The sequence below is a fragment of the Mobula birostris genome, chromosome 5, assembly GCF_030028105.1.
Source record: "Mobula birostris isolate sMobBir1 chromosome 5, sMobBir1.hap1, whole genome shotgun sequence".
NCBI classification, from domain to species: Eukaryota; Metazoa; Chordata; class Chondrichthyes; order Myliobatiformes; family Myliobatidae; genus Mobula; species Mobula birostris.
In genome coordinates, this window is record NC_092374.1 from 29,737,309 (window position 1) to 29,762,859 (window position 25,551).

Here is a 25,551-nt window from a genome sequence, read left to right on the forward strand (position 1 = left end):
GGAGGAGGTTGTTTTCTCGACACCATTGTGTCAGGGTGATGAGTTCCTCTCTGCGGGCTGCCTCATTATTATTTGAGATTAGGCCAATTAATGTAGTGTGGTCAGCAAACTTAATTAACAGATTGGAGCTGTGGGTGGTGACACAGTCATGGATATAACAGGGAGTAAAGGAGGGGGCTTAGTATACAGCCCTGAGGGGCATCTGTGTTGAGAGTCAGAGGGACAGAGGTGAGGGAGCCCACTCTTACCACCTGTTGGCAATCTGACAGGAAGTCCAGGATCTAGCTGCACAAGGCAGAGTGAAGGCCGAGGTCTTCGAGTTTCTTGTTGAGCCTGGAGTGAATTATGGTGTTGAATGCTGAACTGTAGTCCAAGAACAGCATTCTCAGATAAGCATCCCTCTTCTCCAGGTGTGTGAGGAGGGTGTGTAGAGCCGTGGCTATTGCGTCATCTGTCGATTGTTTGTTTTGGTAGGTAAATTGTAGGGGGGTCCAGTGTGGGTGGCAGCATGCTGCAGATGTAGTCCTTGAACAGCCTCCCAAAGCATTTGCTTATTATTTAGGTGAGTGCGACAGGATGCTAGTGGTAAAGACATGTTACCTTGGTCTTTTTAGGTATCAGAACAATGGTGGATGTTTTGAAGCAGGACGTCACTCTACACTGGGAGAGAGAGAGAGATTACAAATGTCTGTAAACACACCTGCCGGTTATGCCACGCACATTCTGAGCACCTGCCCTGGGATGCCATTCGGTCCTACAGCCTTGCAACTGTCCACTCGCTGGAAACACCTGCATACTTCGGCCTCAAAGATGACCATGCTGCAGGTCACATCAGCTGCAGGTCTCCTCAGGGGCTCAGTGTTGGCGACATCGAATTGAGTGTAGAAAAGATTTAGCTCGTCTGGGAGAGAGGCAGCGATGCTGGAAACTCCACTGTGTATACAGAGAGTATTAGGATAGACATGGACTGACTAGGCTTTGTGCATGGTTGGTCGAGTTTTTCAAGGAAGTTATCAGGAAAGTTATGAAGGCATGAGGAATTATATACAGAATTAAAAGGGCTAAAACCTGACTGACATTTGTAGCTTGACTAGTCGTGCTATGAGAATAATCGGAATCCTTTATTATCGCCAAGTATGTGGACACATACAGGGAATTTGATGCCGGTTTCCCTGAGCTCTCGCTGTACAGAATCAAAAAGCAAACAAAACAATAGTGCAAATAATTGTGAACTATTTACAATGAGGTATACCCGTGTATGTACAGGTGGACTTGGTTTATAATAGACTAAAATTCAAGTGTTCATAAGAGTGTCCGAATTGGGTGTCCACTTCAGGTCCTGGGAGATTGTGACACCCAGAAACCTGAAGGTCTCCACAGCAGACACAATACTGTTGAGTATAGTGAGTGGGGGGAGTATTGGGGGGCTCCTCCTGAAGTTCACTGTCATCTCCATAGTCTTGAGCGTATTTAGCTCCAGATTGTTATGACCACACCAGAGGGCCAGCCGTTCCACCACCCGTCTGTATGCAGACTCATCACTGTCTCGGATAAGGCCAATGACAGTTGTGTCGTCTGCAAACTTCAGGAGTTTAACAGATGGATCCTGTGAGGTGCAGTCATTAGTGTAAAGGGAGAAGAGCAGTGGGGAGAGCACACATCCCTGGGGAGCACCGGTACTGATTGTCCGGGTGCTAGAAATGATGCTCCCCAGCCTCACTTGCTGCACCCTGTCAGTCAGGAAGCTTGTGATCCACTGACAGATGGCGGGGGAAACAGTGAGCTAGGTGAGTTTGGAGTGGAGGATTTCTGGGATGATGGTGTTGAATGTTGCAAGATAACTAATCTGCTAACCGTGGGGTAGATGCCAGGAACAAAGGAGTGCATGCTGCATGTGACAGCTGCTTTGCATAAACACTAATCAAGGGTGTCTGGCAATCATCAGAGTACGTGTGTGATAGCGAATGTTTAACAAGCAGCCCCAGAGAGTGCTCAGGACTCACTTAATTACAGATTTCCAGGCTCTATGAGCGGGGCTCTGTAATATCAACTGAGTCGCAAGCTTGCTAATGGACAGTATGTAATTTTAAGTAAACTGTGTTTGACAATTATTCCCTTGGTCTGAACCTAAAGTCCTCTAGTAGAAAGGCAGATCGAGAGGCAAGGCAGTGGAGGTTGTCTGCATGGTTTTTAGCGAGGCATTTGACAAGGTCCACATAGGAGGTTGGTCAGAAGGGTTCAGTTGCTTGGCATTCAAGATGAAGTAAACAATTGGACTAGACATTGGCTTTGTGGGAGAGCCAGAGAATGGTAGTAGTAGCTGCCTCTCTGACTGGAGGCCTGTGACTAGTGGAGTGCCGCAGGGATCAGTGTTGGATCCGTTGTTGATTGTTATCCATATCAATGATCTGGATGATAAGGTGGTTAACTGGATCAGCAAATTTGCAGATGACCCCAACATTGATAGAGTAGCAAACAGCAAGGAAGAATATCAGAGCTTGCATGGGGATCTGGATCAGCTGGAGAAATGGCAGATGGAATTTAATGCAGAGAAGTGCAAGGTGTTGCACTTTGGTGGGACCAACCAGGGTAGGTCTTACAGTGAACAGTTGGACATTGAGGAGTGTGGTAGAACGAAGGGATCTGGAAATACAGGCCAATAATTAATTGAAAGTAGTGTCACAGTTAGGTAGGTTTATAAAGAAAGCTTTGGTACATTGACCTTCATAAATCAAAGCATTGATTACAGGAGATGGGGTATTATGTTTCAGTTGTAGAAGACATTGGGTGTGAGGCCTAATTTAGAGTATTGAGTGTAGTTTTGTCACTTACCTACAGGAAATATGTAAATAAGGTTGAAAGAGTACAGTTAAAATTTACAAGGATATTGCTGGAACTGGAGGACCTGAGTTATAAGGAAATTTTGAAAAGATTAGGAGTTTATTCCTTGGAACATAGAAGATTGAGGGGAGATTTGATAGTGGTATACAAAATTATGAGATAGGGTAAATGCAAGCAGGCTTTTTCCATTGAAGTTGGGTGGGACTACAGCAAGAGGTCATGGGTTGTTACCTTGTTTGGCATGGATAAGTTGGGCCATTGGAATTGGAATTGGTTGATTGGTGAGATGCAGTGGAAAACTTGTCTCACATACTATTCATACAGATGAGAATATGACATGGTGCATTGAAGTAAGACAATAAGGCCATAAGACCATAAGGTATAGGAGCAAAAGTGGGCCATTCTGCCCATCGAGTCTGCTCTGCCATTTAATCATGGCTGATCCAATTCTTCCAGTCGTCCTCACTTCCCTGCCTTCTCCATACCCTTTGATGCCCTGGCTAATCAAGAACCTATTTATCTCTGCCTTCAATGCACCCAATGACTTGGCCTCCACAGCTGCTGTGGCAACAAATTGCAGATTTACCACCCTCTGACTTAAGTAATTTCTCCGCATCTTTGTTCTAAATGGAAGTCCTTGGATCCTGAAGTTGTGCCCTCTTGTCCTAGACTCTCCTATCATGGGAAATAACTTTGCCATATCTAATCTGCTCAGGCGTTTTAAAATGATCCCCCTTCATTCTCCTGAACTCCAGGGAATACGGCCCAAGAGCTGCCAGTCGTTCCTCATACAGTAACCCTTTCATTCCTGGTATCATTCTCATGAATCTTCTCTGAACCCTCTCCAATGTCAGTATATCCTTTATAAAATAAGGAGCCCAAAACTGCACACAATACTCCAAGTGTGGTCTCATGAATGCCTGATAGAGCCTCAACATCACATCCCTGCTCATATATTCTGTACCTCTAGAAATGAATGCCAACATTGCATTTGCCTTCTTCACCATCAGCTCAAACTGGAGGTTAACCTTTAGGGTATCCTGCACAAGGATTCCCAAGTCCCTTTGCATCTCTGCATTTTGAATTCTCTCCGCATCTAAATAATAATCTGCCTGTTTATTTCTTCCAGCGAAGTGCATGAGCATACAATTTCCAATATTGTATTTCATTTGCCACTTCTTTGCCCATTCCCCTAAACCATCTTAAGTTTCTCTGCAGTCTCTCTGTTTCCTCAACACTACCCGCCCCTCCACCTATCTTTATATATTTGGCAAATTTAGCCACAAATCCATTAATCCCATAGTCCAAATCATTGACATTCATTGTAAAAAGCAGTGGTCCCAACACCAACCCCTGTGGAACTGCACTGGTAACCGGCAGCCAGCCAGAATAGGATCCCTTTATTCCCGCTCTCTGTCTTCTGCCAATCAACCAATGCTCCACCCATGCTAGTAACTCCCCTGTATTTCCATGAGCTCTTGCTAAGCAGCCTCATGTGCGGCACCTTGTCAAAGGCCTTCTGGAAATCCAAGTACACCACATCCACTGCATCTCCTTTGTCGACCCTACTTGTAATTTCCTCAAAAAATTGAGAATAAAGTATAACAGCTTCAGAGAAAGTGTAGTGCAAGTAAACAATGAGGTGCAAGCTCATAATGAGGTAGCTTGTGAGGGCAAGAGTCCATCTTATTGTACGAGGGAACCATTCTTATAACAGTGGGGCAGAAACTGTACTTGAGCTTAGTGTTGTGTGCTTACAAGCTTTCGAATGGTTTGCTTGATAGAAGAGAAGAGAGAATGTCAGGGGTAGGTAGGGTCCTTGATTATGCTGGCTGCTTTACTGAGGCAGAGAGAAGTATAGATAAAGAAGCTGTTTTCCCTGATGTCCTGAGTTGTGTCTACAACTCTGCATTTTTTTTTGCAGTTGCCATACTGTTATGCATCCAGTTAGAATTATGCATCCAGTTAGAATGCTTTCTGGGGTGTGTCAATTAAAATAGAATAGGGTCAATGTGCAGGTTTGGTATCTACGTGATTGACCAGAAAAGGCTATGGGTAATGTTTACTCTTCGGAACTTAACTCTCAACCCATTCAACCTCAGCACTATTGTTGAAGAGAGGAGTATGTGTATTGCCCACCCTTTCCTGAAGTCAATGGCCAACTTTTTTGTCTTGCTGACATTGGGGGAAAGTGTATTATCATGGCACCATGTCTCTAGGCTCTCTTTCTGTTTGAGATATAGTGCAGTATGGTGGTATAAGCTTCAAACGTCAATGGAGTTAGAGCAGAATCTGGCTACAGAGTCATATAATACAGGGAGTAGGGGCTGAGACACAACCTTATGGAGCACCAGGGTTTTGGATAATCGCAGCAGAGGTATAGCTGCCTATCCTTACGCATTGATTGTCTGTTAGTCAAGAAGCCAGTTGAAAAGGGAGGCTTTGATTTACAGGATCGGAGTTTGGTGATGAATTTGTTTGGAATTATAATATTGAAGGCAGAGCTGTAGTCAGTAAATAGTAGTTTGATAAAAATGTCTTTACTGTCCAGATGCTCCAAAGATGAGTGTATGGCCAGGGAGATTGCGTCCACCATATACTTCATAACCATGACCCTTTAATTCTGGATGCCATTTATCAGGAAGACATTCTTGCTGCATTGCTGTGTTGACATCTCTAAGAATTTTGTTGTTTCAATTTACCTCTCATTCTTCTAAATATTAGAGGTTTAGGAGAAGGGGAGGTGAATTCGAAACAACAAAATTCTTAGCTATGTAGAGGCTTCTTAGATGCCAGTCCTGTCATTCCTGGAACTTTTGGTGAACCCTTCTTGCATTAACCTTCGAGCAACTAAATCATTCCTCAACAAAGGATAACGGTAAGACCACTGCAGAATGGCTTCACTTGAGCCCTATATAATTATAGTAAGACATTTGATTTCTCTGTGTTGAAATCCTCTTGCAATAAAGGGTAACTTGCCACTTGCATTAGTAATTGGCATCTACTTTGGCATATTAGTCTATTATTTTAATTCAAGAACACCAAGGTCCCCTTGAACAGATGCTTAACATTTTTGCTTTTTCGTCCAGTGGTTAAATTCATCATCTTCCCATTCTGCTCTATTGTTGCTTGCTTACTTAATCTACATTCCTCTTAAAAACCTTTGGTGCCAGCAGCAAACTAATAGCATTCCCAATTAGTACCAAACTTGGAAAAGTTATTTTTGATATCCTCAGCCAAATCATTGAATAAATCAACCATGATTGAATGACGAACCAGACTCAACGGGCTGAATGGCTTAGTTCTGTTCCTAGGTTCTGAAGGTCAAGTGTACAAGTCCAGGCCAGAGACTGGAGGTTGGAGGCCCAATGACTGAGACTAAGGACTAGAGGCCCAGAGGCCTGTCTTGGAGTAGGAGGCCTTTGTGTGTGGGGAGGTGGAGGGTGGGAAAGGAGCTTGTTTTGCTGTTGTTATTTTTCTGTTGCTGTAGTTGTTGCTTCTGCTTGTGTTATTATTTTCTTGGACATTGTGGGTATGCTATGTTGGTGTTGAAATGTGTGGCAACACTTGCAGACTACCCCAACAGGACCGGACAGCATCTCAGGGCGAGTACTCAAGATGTGCATGGCACAACTGGCAGGTGTGTTTACAGACATTTTTAATCTCTCCCTCTCCCAGTGTAGAGTGTAGAGAGCCCTTCTGCTTCAAAACATCCACCGTTGGAGGGAGGAGAAGATGGCGGCACAACGCAGCACGTGTGGCAGTTCTGAATGAATATTGATATGTGTAAATAGGGGCCGTGCATCAATCCGGATTTGATGGGGACAGCCGTGAAGCGCAGGGGAACATCTGGAGAAACTTCTGAAATACCTGCTTTGCTGCTGCTGCTGCTACTGTGCGATTGAGAATCTCCGGAGACGAAGGCCCCAAATCCTCAGCTTTGTGTATCACCTGTTGCCGGGGCCGGGGTCGAAACGCTCGGCAGAGATGGTGCTCGGTAAATCGGTGTCGGAGAGCTGGTCGGAGGCTTGGAGTTTTCGGATGGACTCGGAATCAGACTGTGGTCGGATGCTTCTGGGAGGCTGCACCGGCAAGTTGGCGGCGCTGGAGGTTTACCGTCTGCGTGAGATGATGGGACTTTCGAGAGAATCTGAGATTTTTACTGTGCCATGGTCTGTTCTTATTAATTTACGGTATTGCTTTGCACTGTTGTAACTATATGTTATAATTATGTGTTTTTTTTTGTTAGTTTTTAAGTCGGTTTGTCATGTGTTTTCGTGATATCATTCTGGAAAAATATTTTTATCATTTCTTAATACATGCATTAATAAATGACAATAAAAGGGGACTGCATGTCCTCATAATCATAATCATAATCATAATTGTCCCTGCATCTAAAAACACCAAGGTAACATGTCTGAACAAATGGCGTCCTGTCGCACTCACCTCAATAATAAGCAAATGCTTTGAGAGGCTGTTCAAGGACTACATCTGCAGCATGCTGCCACCCACACCGGATCCCCTGCAGTTTGCCTACCAACCCAACTGATCGACAGATGATGCAATAGCCACAGCTCTAGACACTGTCCTTACACTGTCTTGGAGAAGAGGGATGCTTATATGAGAATGCTGTTCTTGGACTACAGTTCAGCATTCAACACCATAATACCCACCAGGCTTGACAAGAAACCCAGAGACCTTGGCCTTCACCCTGCCTTGTGTAGGCTAACCCCTATTGACATCAATGGATCTGGGGTTGAGAAGGTGAACAGCTTTAAGTTCCTCTGCATAAACATCACCAAGGATCTCACGTGGTCTGAACATACCGGCTGTGTGGTGAAAAAGGCATAACAGTGCCTCTTTCACTTCAGATGGTTGAAGAAGTTTGGTATGGGCCCCCAAATTCTAAGAACTTTCTATAGGGCTACAGTTGAGAACATTCTAACTGGCTGCATCACCGCCTGGTATGTGAACTGTACTTCCCTCAATTGCTGGTCTCTGCAGAGAGTGGTGCAGACAGGCCAGCGCATCTGTAGATGTCAACTTCCCATTATTCAGGACATTTACAAAGACAGGTGTGTAAAGAGGGCCCAAAGGATCATTGGAGACCCAAGTCATCCCAACCACAAACTGTTCCAGCTGCTGCCATCTGGGAAATGGTACCACAGCAGGCATTCAGACTGCTTAATTCATGCTGACGCAACTGTATTTCTATGTTATATTGACTATCCTGTTGCATATATTTATTATAAATTACTTCTCTTACACATTTAGATGGAGAGGTAATGGAAAGATTTTTACTCCGCATGTATATGAAGGATGTAAGTAATAAAGTCAGTTCAATTCAATTCAACACATCCTTGGGTGTGTTGGTTGTTAATGCAAATGACACATTTCACTGTATGTTTTCATGTGCATGTACATGATAGATAAATCTAAATATAAATCTGAATCTGTGCCTTCTTGTCTCATTAATATAGACTGTGAATAGTTGGGGAGGCAAGCACACATTCCTGAGATACTCCACTAGATACAGCCTACCAACCTAAGAACGATTCTTTATTCCTACTCTTTGTCTTCAGTAAACCAACTATAATTCCTCTGTAATATTCGATCCCCCACACCCCCCCCACCCACTTCCACAGCCATGGGTAAAAAGCCCCGCTGCCTTGTGGGCAGCCTCGGGAGAGACGAAAGATACAGGAGTAAACCCAGACCAAAAATCCCAAACAACAGGAATTCTGCAGATGCTGGAAATTCAAGCAACACACATCAAAGTTGCTGGTGAATGCAGCAGGCCAGGCAGCATCTGTAGGAAGAGGTACAGTCGATGTTTCAGGCCGAGACCCTTCATCAGGACTAACTGAAACTAGCTCTTCCTTCAGTTAGTCCTGACGAAGGGTCTCGGCCTGAAACGTCGACTGCACCTCTTCCTACAGATGCTGCCTGGCCTGCTGTGTTCACCAGCAACTTTGATGTGTGTTGCTCCAAAAATCCCAAGGTGGCTGGACGTCACTGAACATCTCCTGCAGCCAAGCTGGTACCAAACATATTGCTTCGCTTTCCTTTGAACCACACAGGTGAGGCTGAGAGGGGGATCCCAGAATCTCCATACCTTCCACCCAGGCTTGACGACCATTATCCTTCGAGACAGACAGATGCCACCCTCATCATCTCCCCCCGCCCCAGTTTAGGTTCTTTAACCTTGTTCACTAACCAATTGATTTATGAAAAATAATAAAGACAAAAATTGCAGGCTGAGTCAAATTGAAGTTTATTGGATCTATTCAGGTTTAGAAAGGTTCATGCTTCAGATTGCTGACCTTTTACAAAATGTTATGAATCAAACATATTTTGTGTTCTTAATCTTGAACATTGTGGGTATACTATGTTGGTGTTGGAATGTGTGGCAACACTTGTGGGCTGCCCCAACACATACTTGGGTGTGCTGGTTGTTAATGCAAATGAGAGAAACTAACAATTTGCCAGTGATAAGAAGGAGACCAAGACAGAGTGAATGATACAAAACACGGTAGTACTGTAACTCTTGGTTTGGCTAGCGGCTTAATATAGGGGATGATCGCCTCCGGCCCGACCAAACTTAAGAAATCTCCTTTGGGTGGATGCTGTGCGATGTGTCCTGTTAAAAATCAGCACCACAAAATAACAAACAGTACACAATATGTGATTAAACGATTGAGCTTTATAAATCTTAATTTGACTATATGGTTAGTAAAGAAAAAAAAATGGCCCATTCTCATGAAACAGTCTAATGCACAACATTGGAGCTCACTGATAAGGCTGTTCGTCCACCATCGACCTCATCCGATCATCACTGACCTTCAGACCCTCACTCTAAGTCCATTCCATCCAGTGGTCTAACAACTCTCTTCATTCGTGTCTTCTGTCCTCATCTGTCCCTGGCAAAAGACTGCGAATTCCCGGCTCCCAGACACACAAGAAAGAACAACATCTCGCTCATTGGCTAAAATGCCCCATTATCTCTAGTCATAACCCAAACATTGCTGCTACAGAGAAACCATTAACTTAGCATTGGGGCATCACAGAAGAGCTATTACATTAGCAGTGAAACCTTACAGCTATGAGAGCAAATACTTTATACTTAATGTTGTGAATCATAACTGGTCTGTCTGGAAAATGTGTAAATTGATGGAGATGACAGAACAGAGAAGCACAGGAAAAGAAGCCAATAACAGAATGGTGAGATACAAAACACTGCACTTGCTGGATATCTGAAATAGAATAAAATACTGGAAATCAGTAAGTCAGGCAGCACCTGTGAACTGAGAACAAACCAGTTCTGATAGAAGTTAGGAAGGCTGGTTTTCTGAAATTGTTGAATCCAGTGTAGAGTCCTGAGGACTGTAACATGCCAGGTCAGAAAATGAGATGAGGTTCCTCAAGTTTACGCATCCCATTTTATTTCAGATTTCCAGCATCTGCAGCTTTTTGGTTTTTGAAGACAGTGTCATTCTTCAATTCCTAAAGAAGGAGAAACTGATCCTATCATTACTGAGGGAAACACAAGTCAGAATGAAATCACAAGCAGAACACAAATATTTTCAAACTAATATAGTTATGATATAAAGCTCTTCACACACAAAGCAGATACAAGCTGCATTGCCAACCTGCCCCATTGCATCACACCATCCTCTAACAATGTACTATTGGCTCATTGTAAAATTCTGGAAAATATGGATCACTTTAAATACTTGGGGGAAAAAAAGATGCTGTAACATCCAAAATAAAAACAGAAAATATTGAAAATACTCAGTAGGTTGAGTCGCATCTTTGGGAAGAGAAGCAGATAATGTTTCAGGTCAGTGCCTGAGAATTCTCCCTAATGACTTACTTTAACGATCACTATCCTATACTTTGCTGGATTATCCCTACTATCCTTCTTAAGCAAAGGAACAACACTGACTGTTGGTAATCTCTTCCTGTAACAGGGTTTGGAATAGACCATCTGTTTTAGCAGTTTACTGTGGGGCGTGCAAGCGATATAGCTTGTCCAACGTAATTGACTGAGTGTGGCTGTTGTCTTGGAAGAAGATTTTGACATTGGTTTACTTGTCCTTCCAGTGAATTGAAGAATTTTGTGAATACAGCATGTGTGGTATTCGCCAACTGCCTTGAGATGCATGCTGTTTGTACTCCAGATCATACAAGAGCAGGGTTCACTGCAGCCTGGTTGACAAGTTCTGTACTGTACCTTGTTTGAGGCCTTACTCTTCAAAAATCCTCTCCCTTTTAAGGCTGTGCAAGTGTATTGAGTGTTATCATGTATGTCTGCCTTCATTAAGATGACAGAAATACAGAAAGCAGTCTAAAATGTAAATAAGCTGCAGAGGGTGACCTTTGTCTCCTTCCTAGTTCTGAAAAAGGCTCTTTAACCCGAAACATTACTTGTTTTTCTTCCCAAAGATGTGCCCTGACCTAATGAGAATTTCAGCATTTTCTGTTTTTATTTTAGATGTTACACAGGCAGACATCCCACCCTGCAAAAACTCATTTCAGGGAGGTAGCACCATCAATTTGCGGGAGACTCCTGGAACTTCCGGGAGAGGTGGGATGTCTGCAATAGAGTAGCTCCTTAGCAGCTGACCAGCTAGTTTAAATAACGTTAGCTACGCTAATGAATGAATGACACCTGTTAAACCCACCTCAACATGACTTTTACAGTCTTAACCCACCATGGGCAATAGAAAAGTCACTGTTGCAAACAGTGCAGCGAGCAACACTGTCATTATTTTGACCCCTATTAGGCAGGGGTACACTTTAATATAGTCTGGGGTGACATACGTTTTATATTTTCTTTTTTTTGGAACACTCTGCCATGGTGCTCTCTCTCTCTCTCTCTCTCTCTCTCTCTCTCTCTCGCTGTCGCTCGCTCGCTCTCAAAAAAAATCAATTTCCGGGATATTGTATATAACTTGCGGGCATCAGGGAGCCACTATCAATATGCGGGAGACTCCCGGAACTTCCGGGAGAGGTGGGATGTCTGCACAGGGTTCCCAACCTGGGGTGCACAGACCCCTCAGTTGATGGCAGGGGTTCATAAAGAAAGCTGGGAAATCCCCCCCCCATCCCAGTTTCCTACACCTCATCTATATTCCTCCATTCTCTGCCTGTCATATTCCTCCATAAGTGCCTCTTAAACTCTGCTATTGTATCTATTCCTACAAACCTCTACCCCACAAAGCACGTTCCAGGTAGCTACTACTCTCAATGTAAAAAGTTGCCTCACGCATTTCCTTTAAATATTTTACCCCTCATGTTAAAGTGATTTACCTCATAGATCTATTTCCACAACCTAAGGACATGTTCTTCATCTCATAATTACTCTTTGTCTTCCATGCCATACTTATTTGAATCTAATCTTAAAAGTAACCATGTGTGCAAATCTTCTGAATCAGCCTATGATGAGTGGCCTTGTTAAGTGCTTGACTAAAGTCCCAGCCAATCAGCCACCGCTTTATTCATGCTGGAACCTTTCCCATAATACCTAGGGCTTGTAGCTTGTTAAACAGCCTCAGATGTGGCACGTTGTCAAAGGCCTTCTGAAAATCCAAGTGCACAACATCAACCGATTCTCCCTTTTGTCTATCCTGCTTGCTACTTCTTCAAAGAATTCCAAAAGATTTAACAGACAAAATTTTCCCTTGAGGAAACCGTGCTGACTACGGCCTGTTTTATCATGTACCTCCATGTACCCTGACACCTCATCCTTGATAATTGACTACAACATCTTCCCAACCACTGAGGTCAGATTAACTGGCCTATCTTCTGCCTCTCTCTTCTTGAAAAGTGGAGAAACATTTGCTATTTTCCAGTCTTCCAGAATCATTCCAGAATCTAGTGATTCTTGAAAGATCATTACTAATGCTTCCGCAATCTCTTCAGCCATCTCTTTCAGAATCCTGGGATGTACACCATCTGGTCCAGGTGACTTACCTACCTTCAGACCTTTCAGTTTCCCAAGAATCTCCTCTCTAGTAATGGTAACTTTTCACACTTCATGTCTCCTGACACCTGGAACTTCCACCATACTGCTAATGTCTTCCAGAGTGAAGAGTGATGCATAATACTTATTCAGTTCATCCATAATTTTGTTTTCCCTCATTACTACCTCTCCAGCATTGTTTTCCAGCGGTCTGATATCCACCCTCGCCTCTTTTTTATACTTCATATATCTGAAGAAACTTCTGGTATCCTATTCATTATTACCTTCAAAATGACTTTTTTATTTGCCTTCTGTTAGTTTTTAAAAGCTTCCCAATCAAACTTCCCACTAATTTTTGCTCTATTATATGCCGTGACAATTTCTCCCCCCCCCCCCACAAAAGATGCTGCCTGATGCACAGAGTCTCTCCAGCAAATTGTTTGTTGTTCAAGTTCTCTATTCACTTGATGTTACGCTATGCTGAATTTGTCAACATGAGCACACAGAACATGGGATATAATTCTAACAGAGTAGTTCATTTTCATTTAACTACCAAGACACTTACCAGTTCTGTTTATTACAACTATTAATGTTATATGTTAGATAAGAAGTTCTTTATTTTATTCAATAGATTTTAAACTGAAAATAGAAGACCACTACCTATGAAATAACCATTATGAAGCTACTTTTCAATAACTATGCACAGTATCTATTTCAGTAATGAACTCCAAGAGCCCTTGATCATCCTGCAATATCAGTCTCTAGGACCAATGTGAGAGCATCATTCAGGAGGGAGAATCCACAGAAAGCATCTGGCTCAGATGGGTTACCTGGCTGAGTACTGAAGAACTGTGCTGATCAACTGGCTGGAGTATTTACTGATATCTTTAACCTCTCACTTCAGCAGTCTGAGGTACCCAAGTGCTTCAAGCAGGCTTCAATTATATTGGTCCCCAAGAAGAATGTGGTAACCTGCCTCAATGACTATTGTCCAGTAGCACTTACACCCACTGTGTTAAAGTGGCTTTGAGAGGTTGGTGATGAAACATATCAACTTCTGCCTGAAGAGTGACTTGGACTGCTCCAATTTGCCTACCGTCACAACAGGTTAACAACAGATGCCATCTCATTGACTCTTCACTCAACCCCTGGAACATCTGGACAGTGAAGATGCATACATCAGGATGCTCTTCATTGACTATAGCTCTGCATTCAGTACTATCATCCTCTCAAAACTAATCAATAAGCTCCAAGGTCTAGGCCGTGTGGAAATAGATTCCTCACTTACAAACCCCAGTCAGTTCAGATTGACAACAAAATCTCCTCCACAATCACCATCAGCAGCGGTGCAGCACAAGGCTGTGTGCTTAGCCCCCTACTTGTTTTACACTTATGAATGTGAGGCTAAGCACAGCTCCAACGCCATATTTAAGTTTGCTGATAACATCACTGTTTTTCACCAAATCAAAGGAGGTGACAAATTAGCATGTAGAACAGATTGATAATCTTGCTCAATGTTCCACAACAACTTCTCACTCAATGTCAGCATAACCAAAAGAGCTGATTATTTACTATAGGAGGATAAAACTGGAGGTCCATGAGCCAGTCCTCATCAGGGAATCAGAGATGGAGGGGGTCAGCAACCTTAAGTTCCTCGGTGATGATCTGTCATGGGTAGAGCACAAAAGTGCCGTTACAAAGAAAGCATAGCAGGCCTCTATTTTCTTAGAAGTTTGCGAAGATTCAGCACGTCACCTAAAACTCCGACAAACCTCTATCGATGTGCGATGGAGAGTATACTAACTGGTTACATCATGGTTTGGTATAGGAACGCCAGTGCCCTTGAATGGGAAATCCTATAAAAAAAGTTGTGGTTACAGACCCCAGTTCATCATGGGTAAACCCCTCTACACAATTGAGCTCATCTACAAGTAGATCTAGCATCCATCATCAAGGACTCCCACCATCTAGGTCATGCTATCTTCTCTGTGCTGCCATCAGGAAGGAGGTGGAGGAGCCTCAGAGCCACAGCACCAGGTTCAGGAACAGTTAATACCCCGTAACCATCATGCTCTTGAACCAGAGGGGATAATCTCTCTCAACCTCACTCACTCCAAGACTGAACTGTTCCCACAACCTATGGACTCACATTAGAGTTCAATCAGGTTTGTGCGTCTGTCAATTGATGCAGAAAGCACTCTCTGTAAATAGGTATATTAATCATTTATTTACAAACAGTAAAAATTTGACCAAACATTCATGTTCCCCAAGTTATGGGCACTACAAATCTGAACACTGAACAAAGATATGTACATTCAACAAACATGCTTAGTTAAAAATGTGCACAGAGCATACCTTCCCAATGGTCTTGCCTTAAACAAAGGAAGAAGAGAGCAAGTTCCTTTCATGTGCTATTTTATATACCCAGGATATTTGAAACTAGACACCAGGCATCTATCTAATGGGAAAAGCAGCTGCAGCTGCAGCTTCTAAACTAACCAACAATCAGAATAAGGTACACCCCCACAGGACACTCACTTTCAAGGACTCTTCATCTCATGTTCTTGATATTTTTATTGCTTATTTATTTACTATTATTTTGTGTGTTTTCTTTTTGTATTTGTATAGTTTGTTCTCTTTTGCACACTGGTTGTTTGACTTACGTGCGTTTTTTTTTTCATTGCTTCTACTGTGTTTCTTTGTGTTTATGGCGACTGCCCGCAAGAAAATGAATTTCAGGGTAATAATCTGGTGACATATATGTAATTTGATAATAAATTTACTTTGAACTATCTGTATTTCATGTAAAAATTGCCATTTACATTTCAACACCCCTGCACCTGAAAATATTTAAGCAATAAAATACTGAAGATATATTTAGCTGTTATTTTTATTGCAGTATTATGAAAAGCAGATGTGCTCAAAAGTATTGTGAGGACTGAGTGCGTAAAGATTGTAAGTCTGCTGTGCATCTGGAGATTCTGTTCTCCAGCCACAACTCCATTATCATGCATTGAAGAGGCAGTAACTTTAAATACCTTTGGGTCTCACAGGCAGAAAGATGTTATAATATTCAAACAGATCCCAGAATTCCATTGATCTCCACTCAACAGCCTAAAATACACAAGACAGTTAATTACAGTAAATGTGAACAGTAGTGGATATAGGTACCATTCACAGCGTTAACACACAGAAAAAGGCCCTTGAGTTCACTGACCCCACGCTGAGTACAGGCACCCATCTTTACACTAAATCTACACTATTCCAGTTTATTCTTTGCATTCCCCGTCAATTCCTCTCCATATTCCACCTCTCACTCACACCTTAGGGGAAGTTTATAGTATCTAATTAATTTATCAAGACTTCTCTTTTTGTAGGGCCATCTGTGTATTGCCTGAGAAAATTTTCCTGGACACACTTAACAAATTTGGTCTCATCAAATCCCTTAGCACAAATGCAGTGCTAATTAATTTAAAATTGACTAATATTACAATCCTATTATCCTTAAAGCTATGTGTTCTTTCTACATATTTGTTCCTCTAATTCCTGCTGACCACTGAGGAGTGTATAGTGGAACCTCATCAAAGTGATCACACCCTTCTTATTCCAAGTGCTGTCCATACAGCCTCACTCTACGTTCCCCAGGAATATCTTTTCTAAGTACTGCTGCGATGTTCTTATTTGTCTTTTGCACGATTGATTTATTTTTGTAACTTAGTAATTTTTTATGTCTTGCATTTCACTGCTACAATAAAACACAATATTTTACATGTCAGTGATAATAAATCTAATTCTGTTTCTAAATTAATAAAAGCTATTTTCCCTCCTCCGTTACCTCCACTTCTATCACACTAGTCGGATCTGTACCCAGAATGTTGAGCTGCTGGTCTGGCTTATCTCTTAATGATGTTTCTGTAATAGCTATAATATCAAAATACCAGAATTCTTGACCTGAGCTCTTCTGCTTTAACTGCCAGGCCTCTCATATTAAAATAATTGAGCCTATCAGACCTCCTTGGCTTCCCTGCCCTACCTGTTCTGTTTCTTTAACCTGAACAAATTGGTACCAACTCAATTGTGATGGGATGCAGCCCAAGAAAGGTTCTTCAAAAAACTGGAAAGCCTGGAATTCTGATCAGATCTCAAAGCCCCCATCTCCTGACTTTATTACCTCACATCTTCGTAATTCTCTTCTCTCCCTATCACTCAAATCTCTCTCCCTTAGCCCCCTGCCCCTTTTCTATTTACCATCTACTCTTCCTCTACTATCTAACCATCTCATACTCACTGAGTGCCTCTCCCTTGAATAAAACAGAAAGTGTCAGAAAGACACATCAGTTCTGGAAGCACCTATGAGATGCTTACAGGCCCATGACTAGATTCAGGTTAAAGCAAGTATTAACGTGTTTCCCTCTCCACAGTTGCTACATCATCTATAGAGCATTTCCAGTATTTTTTGTTGAATTTCAAACTTTCAACATCGGTTGTGATTTGCTTTTGGATTCTTTTCCCTTAGTTCCTAATGCCTTGCTAATAGTTGATGGTATTTTCCAATCATCCCCACCAATTGTCCTTCCACATGTTCTATACCCTTTCTGCATACACCCACCCTTCAAAGGCAACTGGAGATGACAGAGTCATAGAGGAATACACCATCAATACAGGTCCTTTGGTCTAGTGAGTCTATGACAACTATGGAGCTACTTCGAATTTTCCGTTATTTGGCCCATATCCCTCAAAGACCTGCCCCCTAAGTGTTGGTGCTGGTTTTGTACCTACCTTAACCACATGTTGGGCACGTGGCCAAGAGGCTAAGGTGTTCGTCTAGTGATTTGAAGGTCACTAGTTCGAGCCTCAGCTGTGGCAGCGTGTTTGTGTCCTTGAACAAGGCATTTAACCACACATTGCTCTAGTGTTTGTGCGAGGAGTGGTGCCCCACACAGACTTCCAATCTGCGCCTTGTAAGGCATGAAAATGCCCGACACAGGCCCCTCATGGTCTGAGTCGACTTTCCCCTCCCTACCTTAACCACTTCTTCTGGCATCTCATTCAATAGACTCATCACACTCTGTGTGGAAAAAGTTGCCCCTCAGGTACGATTTAGATCTTTTCCCTCTCACCCTAAATCCATGCCCTTAGTTTTGGTCTTACCTACCCTGGGGAAAACATTGCTAACTTTCTCCTTATCTATGCCTCTCATAATGTTAAATATTTCTGTGAGGTTTCCTCCCACTCTCCTATGTGCTAAGGGATAAAGACCTAACCTGGCTAACCTTTCCTATAACTCAGTGTCTCTAGTCCTGGCAACATCCTCATAAGCCTTTCTTGCATTTATTCCTGTTTAACCACATCTTTCATATAACAGGGTGACCAAAACTGTACAGAGAACTCCAAGTGCAGTCTCACCAACAACTTGCACAGCTGCAATATAATATCCCAATTTCTACACTTAATGCTCTGACCTACTGAAGGCTAAATATCATTTCATCATCCTGTCTACCTGTGTCATCACTTCCAATGAACTATGCACTTGTACTCTTAAGTCCCTCCATTTTATTACACTCGCTAATGCCCTATCATTCACTAGTTTAAGTCCTATCTACTTTTCAAGCACACAAGTACTTATATTGATGAGCTCAAAAATTCAAATGGTCTTCATCAGCAAGCTGCTTGTGACACAGTGCACACATCGTCAGCTTGCAATTCTGATGTAAACAAAATTTAAAGACCAGTATCAGGAATCTCTGACCCTTGAGACTTGTCATTTACAACACTGGGGTCAATACTTAATTGTTATTGAGAGAATTTCTAGATCATGTTCTTTAAACTTTATATCTTACATAAAGTCACAAGTGCCAGACCTCTGGTTAGATTTGACAGAAAGATATCTTGGAAATGGGGTTTTATTAATATGGGCACAAGTAAAACTGATCGTGTAAGTCAACTGAGAATGATTCTTAAATAAAGCTTTCTTTAAAAAACTGACAAAACAATTTATTATAAACAATTATTACATAATATCCAATATCTGATTCTTGTGGAAAAGGCCTTTTTAAACTTTATAAAATGGTTGCCGAACTTTTGCTACAGCTTTTCTTACCTGTACCTTCTCAATTTTATTGGACATGTCATATACTCCTATGATGTCAGGATCCAATAGAAGGAACTTTGTCTGTTCCGGAACTTCACTCATTGCCAACCCCAACAAAATGAATGCTTGTGGATTACATGCTGTTTTATTCCATAAGAGCAGTGAAAAAAGAATCAAAGCATGAGAAGTTACGAAATTATTATGCAAATATAAAATCTTTGGCACATGTATCTACTGTAGCTAGGATGCCCAAGACCTCCGTACAGTACTATATTTGTCAATGTGGAGTGGAGAACGAGTTTCTAAATCTGGCGGGAGATAAGAATGTTGGAAATGGCAAGGGTGGAGTGCTGCGGGAAGGGTGTGAGACAGGTGACCAAGAAGGAATGCTGCGGCAGGGAGTGGCATGGGTTCAGAAACATCCAGCCTTGAAACATCAGGCAAGGTCAATTAACTCCAAACAATTGGTTTATTGATCATTACTTAATGTCTCTTTGGTGCTTTCCACTCCCCCCCTCCCTTTTTCCCCTCTCCCTGCCACCTTCCCACCCTTAGACCACAGTAGAGACCCATTTCAGGATTATCATCACTTGCATACAGTATGTCTTGAAATTTGTTTTGTATGCAGCAGCAGGACAGTGCAATACATACAATTGCTATAGAACTATGCAAAAGTTTTAGATATATACCGTATGTGAGTCTAAGACTTTTGCACAGAACTGTAATTGCATAAACAATAAACAGTGTTTACCTCCTGTTACAGCAATTTGGTGAATGAAATACTTCCTTAGCAAATTCAAAATTTACTTCTAAATTACTTGAGATATAGAATAATAATTTACTCTTTAAGGAATTTAGCTGGGGGAGAAAACTAAATAAACACAAACTGAAAGAAATATATTTCATCTTTTTTTGACAGGGTTTGCACAAGGGAAAATTGCAATACAGGTAATTTTCTCAGAGTGCAAATGCAGGGTGTATTGTGTAAGTTAATCAAATTTTTGAAACTAAGATATCACATGCTTTCATGATAAACCAACTTGTTTAAATGTTTGTCAATAATAATTAAATAAAAATGTAATTCTTACCTTTGTGTGGTTGAACATTACAGTGTAAAATAATATGCAAGTTTATTACTTCCTACTGCAACTTAAATGTATTAGTTATGTAAAGAGCTGTGTGAAATATACTCAATGTGCATAAGGAATATTATGACATTTCTCTCATTTCACATGATTTACTAGCCAAGTTTTATGCAAAGCTTGAGCACAAGTTCAATAGTTAAGAAAAAATGGGAGGTTGAAATCATGAACTTACAAATTATAACTGGAGTTCCCTGTTCAACGAAATGAGTTGCAAGCTTTTGTTGAACCAGAGTTTTACCACCATTTCGCCTGAAAAAAAATCAGAGCACTTAACTTGCATTTAATTATTTTTCTTCCTATTTTTTAAAGAGCACCAAGAGGGAGCAAAAATTAGGGGTTTGGAGAGAATGGTGGGGAGGTGGGAAGAGAGAGTGGGATAGAGATTTGGTGAGAAAGAAAACAGCTGCTTCATCTTGTTGGGGAGAGCCGTGAGGACGGGTGGTGGTGAGGGGAATGGTGGGAGTGGAGTCTAACAGTTATTTCCAGGAAGGGAGCTAGAGATTGGGGTATGCTCAATAATGGAAGGAAATAATTATTGGCGCTGACAGATCCAGAGGCAAGAGGCTGACTGGGGACTAGGAAGGTGCCAGCAATGGATGAACATAAAATTATAATGTACAGGAACAAGAAAAGGCCATTTGAGCCCTGGCGCCTGCTCCACTATTCCAGATGACCATGAGAATTCTTTTCATTCAGCATCAGTTTCCTGCACCATCACATTTCACTTAATTCCCCAATATCAAAAATTTCTATCGCTCTTTATTGTGACTATACTGAGTGATCTCTATGAATTCCTTAGAGAAATCTAAAGATCGACTCTTCTCATCTGAAGAATATAGTTTCATTTCAGTTGTGAGTGGCCTGCTCCTTATTTTGAAGCTGTGCCTTTTAGCTGTAGATGCTTTAGCCAGAAAAATGACTAATTCTGTGTTTACCGATATCAACCCCCTTCAGAATTATGTATGTTTCAATAATATCACCTCTAGTTCTTTTCAATTCAAGAGAGTACAGGTCTAAAATACACAATGTTGGAAGAACACAATGGGCCAAAGACCATCTGTGCAGGCAAAAGATCTGCACTGTTTGCTCCACATATGTTGCTAGAGCTGCTGATTTCTTCCTACATTCTATTTTTTTTTAAGTTCCACGTTCCAGCATCTGCAGTCTCTAGTCTTCAGAGTAAAATCAGACTTAGTCTGTTTAATTTTTCCTCATATAACAATCTTGTCATCTCAGGCATCAACTATTTAACCTGAAAACTCCCATCTGTCTTTCACCATCATTTTCACAAATCCTCAGGACTTGGTTAGAAATCCTTAGAATTCTGGCAGGCTCCCAATTACACTGTGCATAAATTCCCTTAGTATTTTCCCTCTTTTACAGAGACCAGAAAACAGTACAGCACAGGAACAGGCCTTCCTGCCCTGTCAGTGCCAAACATGATGCCAATTTAACCAATCCCATCTACCTGTGCATTTCCCTTCATTCCTTGGTCTGTCTAAATACAGTGCATCTTATACATTGCCATCATATCGGCTTCTACCACTAGCCCTAACAGTGCATTCCAGGAACCTACCTCTCATGTTAAAAAAATGCCTCACATATCTCCTTTAAATATATATCTGCTGACCATAAAACTATGCCCTCTAATACTTGGCATGTAGGGAAACACTCCGATTATCTACCCCATCTATCTCTCAATTTTATATACCTTTATCTGGTTGCCCATCAGCCTCTGATGTTCCAGAGAAAACAATCCAGACAACATCCTGGTGAATCTCTTCTGCGTCCTTTCCAAGGCTGCCTCATCCTCCTCCTCCTCTTGTGGGGTGACTAGATCAGCATCAATACTCCAAATATGGCTTAACCAAAGTGTCAAACAGCTGTAAAATGACATGCTAACTTTTGTAACTAATGTCCCAAATTATGAAGGAAAGCATGTTGAATTTCTCTTCTCTGTCTACATTTCTCACTGCATTGGGAAAGCAGCCAACAAACTCAAGGACCCCTCCCACTCTAGTCATTCTCCCTTCAACCCTCTCTTTAGGCAGAAGATACAAAAGCTTAAAATCATGTACCACTAGACTCAAGGGTAGCTTCAATCCTGCTCTTATCAGACTCTTGATAGGACCTCTCATAGGCTAAAGGTGATCTCCTAATCTGCCTCATTATGGTCTTTGCACTGCACCTTGTATGTAATTGCAACATCTTATATTGTACTGTTGTTCTTTTTACAATTTCAATGTACTTATGGATGCCATGATCTGACTGGATGTCACACAAACAATATTTTTCACCATATCTTGGTACTTGTGACAATAATAAAACAAAGCTAACACGTGGCCACTTTCAGGAAGCTATGGACTTGTACCCCAAGAACCCACTGCACATCAAGATCCTTTAAAGTCCTGCCATTTACTGTAAACTTCGATATCTTTTGACAACTTTCCTCATTATCCAGAACTCCAATTTTGTGTTGTCTCCAAACATATTAATCAGGTCAATTATATTTTCATCCAAATAATTATATATACTACAAACATGCACTTTCTCCTTCAACTGATTGCTCTCCCTTCCTTACCAACATGAAATGACAAATATACTTGCTGGTAACAGTATGTACCAAAGTTTATATGGTCTTAGTTACGAATTGTTTTGAACGCCCAGCAGACATTAATAGTTCATCAGCATAGCCTGTCACACCAGACAGCCAGCCACTCTAGTGTTGTTTGGTTGATGTTGAGCAGGTCAGTGTCAGCTAAATCAGGTGAAAGTGGGCAGTTGCGCAGAACGTGTTCAATGTTCTGCACCCTTTCGCCACACTCACGGGATTCGCTGGTCTTTAAACCCCACTTCACCATATTGTCTCCCGTCCTACAAACTCCCGCTCTCCCTCTTTTGAGAGCGCACCACTTCCGTCTGTCAAGCAGTGCCCCGTCTGGCATCATTTCTGTGGGGTCTTGCACTGTATTGTTTGGTGGGGCTCTGGCTTCTGTTTGTTGCCAGAGGTCAATCCTGTATGTTTGGGGGGATGTTCCGTGCGGTAGTTCCTCCACTGTAGTAAAGCTTTTCCTCGAGTTTTAGGCTGTTGGAAATTGGCACATGGGTACCGTGGATCCGAGTTCTGTTTACCTTTTTCAATTTTTGTTGTAGTGTGTCTTCGGATCTCTGGGGGAGCAATGCCTGTAAGTCTGTAAATGATGTTGGTGGGTGTGGGGCGCAGTGTGCCCGTGATTATTCTGCAGGCTTCGTTAAGCAACGGGTCTATTTTCTTCGCATGGGCTGATCTGCCCCACACAGGTGCACAGTATTCTTCAGGTGCATAGCAGAGTGCTAGGGCAGTTGATCTAAGTGCGTGAGCATTAGCTCCCCATTTCGTGCCTGTTAATTTCTTTCCAAGAGAGAATTGCGAGAGCCAACTTTCCCTGGAAGTTTTTGGATGTGGATGGCAAATGAGAGCGTCCTATCCAGTGTCACGCCCAGGTAAATTGGAGCTGGATGGTGTTCGAGCAATTGTAGATTTCAGCACTGCAGTTATTTCTGCCAGCTGAAAATGAGTGGTGTTAGGCGGATTGCTTTTAATTTGGTCCAGTAGTGTCAAATCTTTTCATGGTATCTTAACAAGGGTCTGAAATTTTTTAGTCAAAATAAAAAACTTATCAAATAAAAATGCTTTTTGAATTGGTGTCCATTGGCCAGACATATAACATAACACAAGCACACACAACTGATGCTATTTACAAAACTGTTCACTCTTAAGCATGGTGTGGTGTCTAACAGCCACACAAGTGCATGTGACAGACACTAGTTAAGAACTGTTCTTAATTAAGCAGCATTGTGTCCCAAATAGACAAGGGGAATCCTGGCTATTTTCTCGATTAGTTTCTGTTCTTTAAGAGTTGTCCCAATAAAGTGGCTGCCCTGATTAACCGATGGCCCAGGTAACCAGAATCCATTGTATTTCCAAATTTGTAATGTCAGTTTTAACATCATTGTTTTGATGCAATCAAATAATTATGGATACTATCTTTAATTTCATTCAGATTATTTAAATTAGCGTTAATAATGGTATATCAAAAGCATTTCTAGATTGCTTGTTCAGGCTTCGGGTTGCTAATCTCAATTGGCACTAGCATTCCTCTAATGCTTCAGTACAACTGATTACACAAAAACAGGTAACAGAAATTTAAATTATAATTTCGCCAGAATTTATAAAGGGAAAATAAATAGAGACAATGAATAGACTTGAAAACGTGATTCCAGTTAATGAATCCAGGTGGATTTTCCAAGTATATAAAGTACAAAAAAATATGAGAGGCATGAACAGCATAAATAGTCAGAGTCTTTTTCTGAAAGATCATAACATATAGAAGTGGAATTAGGCCATTCAGCCCATCAAGTCTGCCCATCATGGCTGATTTATTATCCCTCTCAGCCCCATTTACCTGCTTTATTGTAAGGCTGACACCTTTGCAACTCAAAGGTAGCTATACCCAAAGACTTGATCTCTGTGGCAATTAATTCCACAGATTCACCAATGTCTGACTAAAGAAATTCCTCCTCAGTCTTCCTTTGAGATGGAAATGGCAAATACTAGAGTGTACAGCTTTAGGTTAAGAGGGGCAAGTTTAAAGAAGATTTCTGTGGAAAGTATTCATTTTATGGACAATGATAGGTGGCTTCTAGAGAAGGTGGTCGAAGCAGATACAATAGCAGTCCAGGCAGAGAATTGAGGGATATACACCACATGCAGGCAGATATTCAGTTGAAATTGGCATAATGGCCAACACAATCATTGTGGGATGAAGAGCTTTTTCCTGTGCTACACTGCACTGGGCTCTCTGGTTTTGTAAAATGTCAACATAAAAGAAAATTTTCACTACAATTTGCAATATTTGTAACATCTCTTATGAACTGCAACCTTTGTTTCTAGTTGCTTTCATTCAGCTTTATAGCAAAAGACAGACCACAATGCATTAACGCGTGGGTTTCCTCTGGATGCTCCGGTTTCCTCCCACAGTCCAAAGGCGTACTGGTTAATTGGTCACTGTAAGTTGTCCCGTGGTTAGGCTAGGGTTAATTCAAAGGGTCAGAAGGGCCTATCGCGCACTGTATCAATAGATAAATAAATATATAACAGTCATATTATATAGATACTTTTGTTTCTTACTGGATAAGCATACTGCCAGCTGAAATTTCAAGGCATGTCAATATTCCCAAAATCTCAAAAGATCCAATCCATTCTAGTGAATCCACAATGAAATCATTTTGAGGATTTACTAATAGCTGAAATCAAAAGGAAAGTAATTTAAGTTAGATTCTTGGCAGACATAATTAGCAGAATAATCACATCACTTTATTTGAGCATTATAAACACAGCTATTAAAAGGTACATATTAGAACAAAGATCTTGTATTTTAAATTATTAACTTAGAGTGTAAGTCTCAAGTCATTTGGTGGCTCCTTGTACCTCTGAGATACAATGAGAATCTTCTATTTCTAATACCTTG

The 25,551-nt window shown here is 41.5% G+C and overlaps 1 protein-coding gene across 1 annotated transcript in view; it reads right to left on the reverse strand.

Annotated features, from left to right (window-relative positions):
* Positions 1–10,304: 10,304 nt before the first annotated feature.
* Positions 10,305–25,551, reverse strand: part of LOC140197210 (ufm1-specific protease 2-like) — a 76,403-nt gene continuing 61,156 nt past the window's right edge. The window contains exons 9-13 of the mRNA XM_072257138.1: positions 25,212–25,327; positions 20,214–20,290; positions 18,906–19,036; positions 15,844–15,919; positions 10,305–10,344 (exon numbers count right to left, since the gene is read on the reverse strand). Of these exons, the coding sequence (XP_072113239.1) occupies positions 10,331–10,344; positions 15,844–15,919; positions 18,906–19,036; positions 20,214–20,290; positions 25,212–25,327 (414 nt within the window). The 3' untranslated portion in view covers positions 10,305–10,330. The remainder of the gene's footprint in view (positions 10,345–15,843; positions 15,920–18,905; positions 19,037–20,213; positions 20,291–25,211; positions 25,328–25,551) is intronic.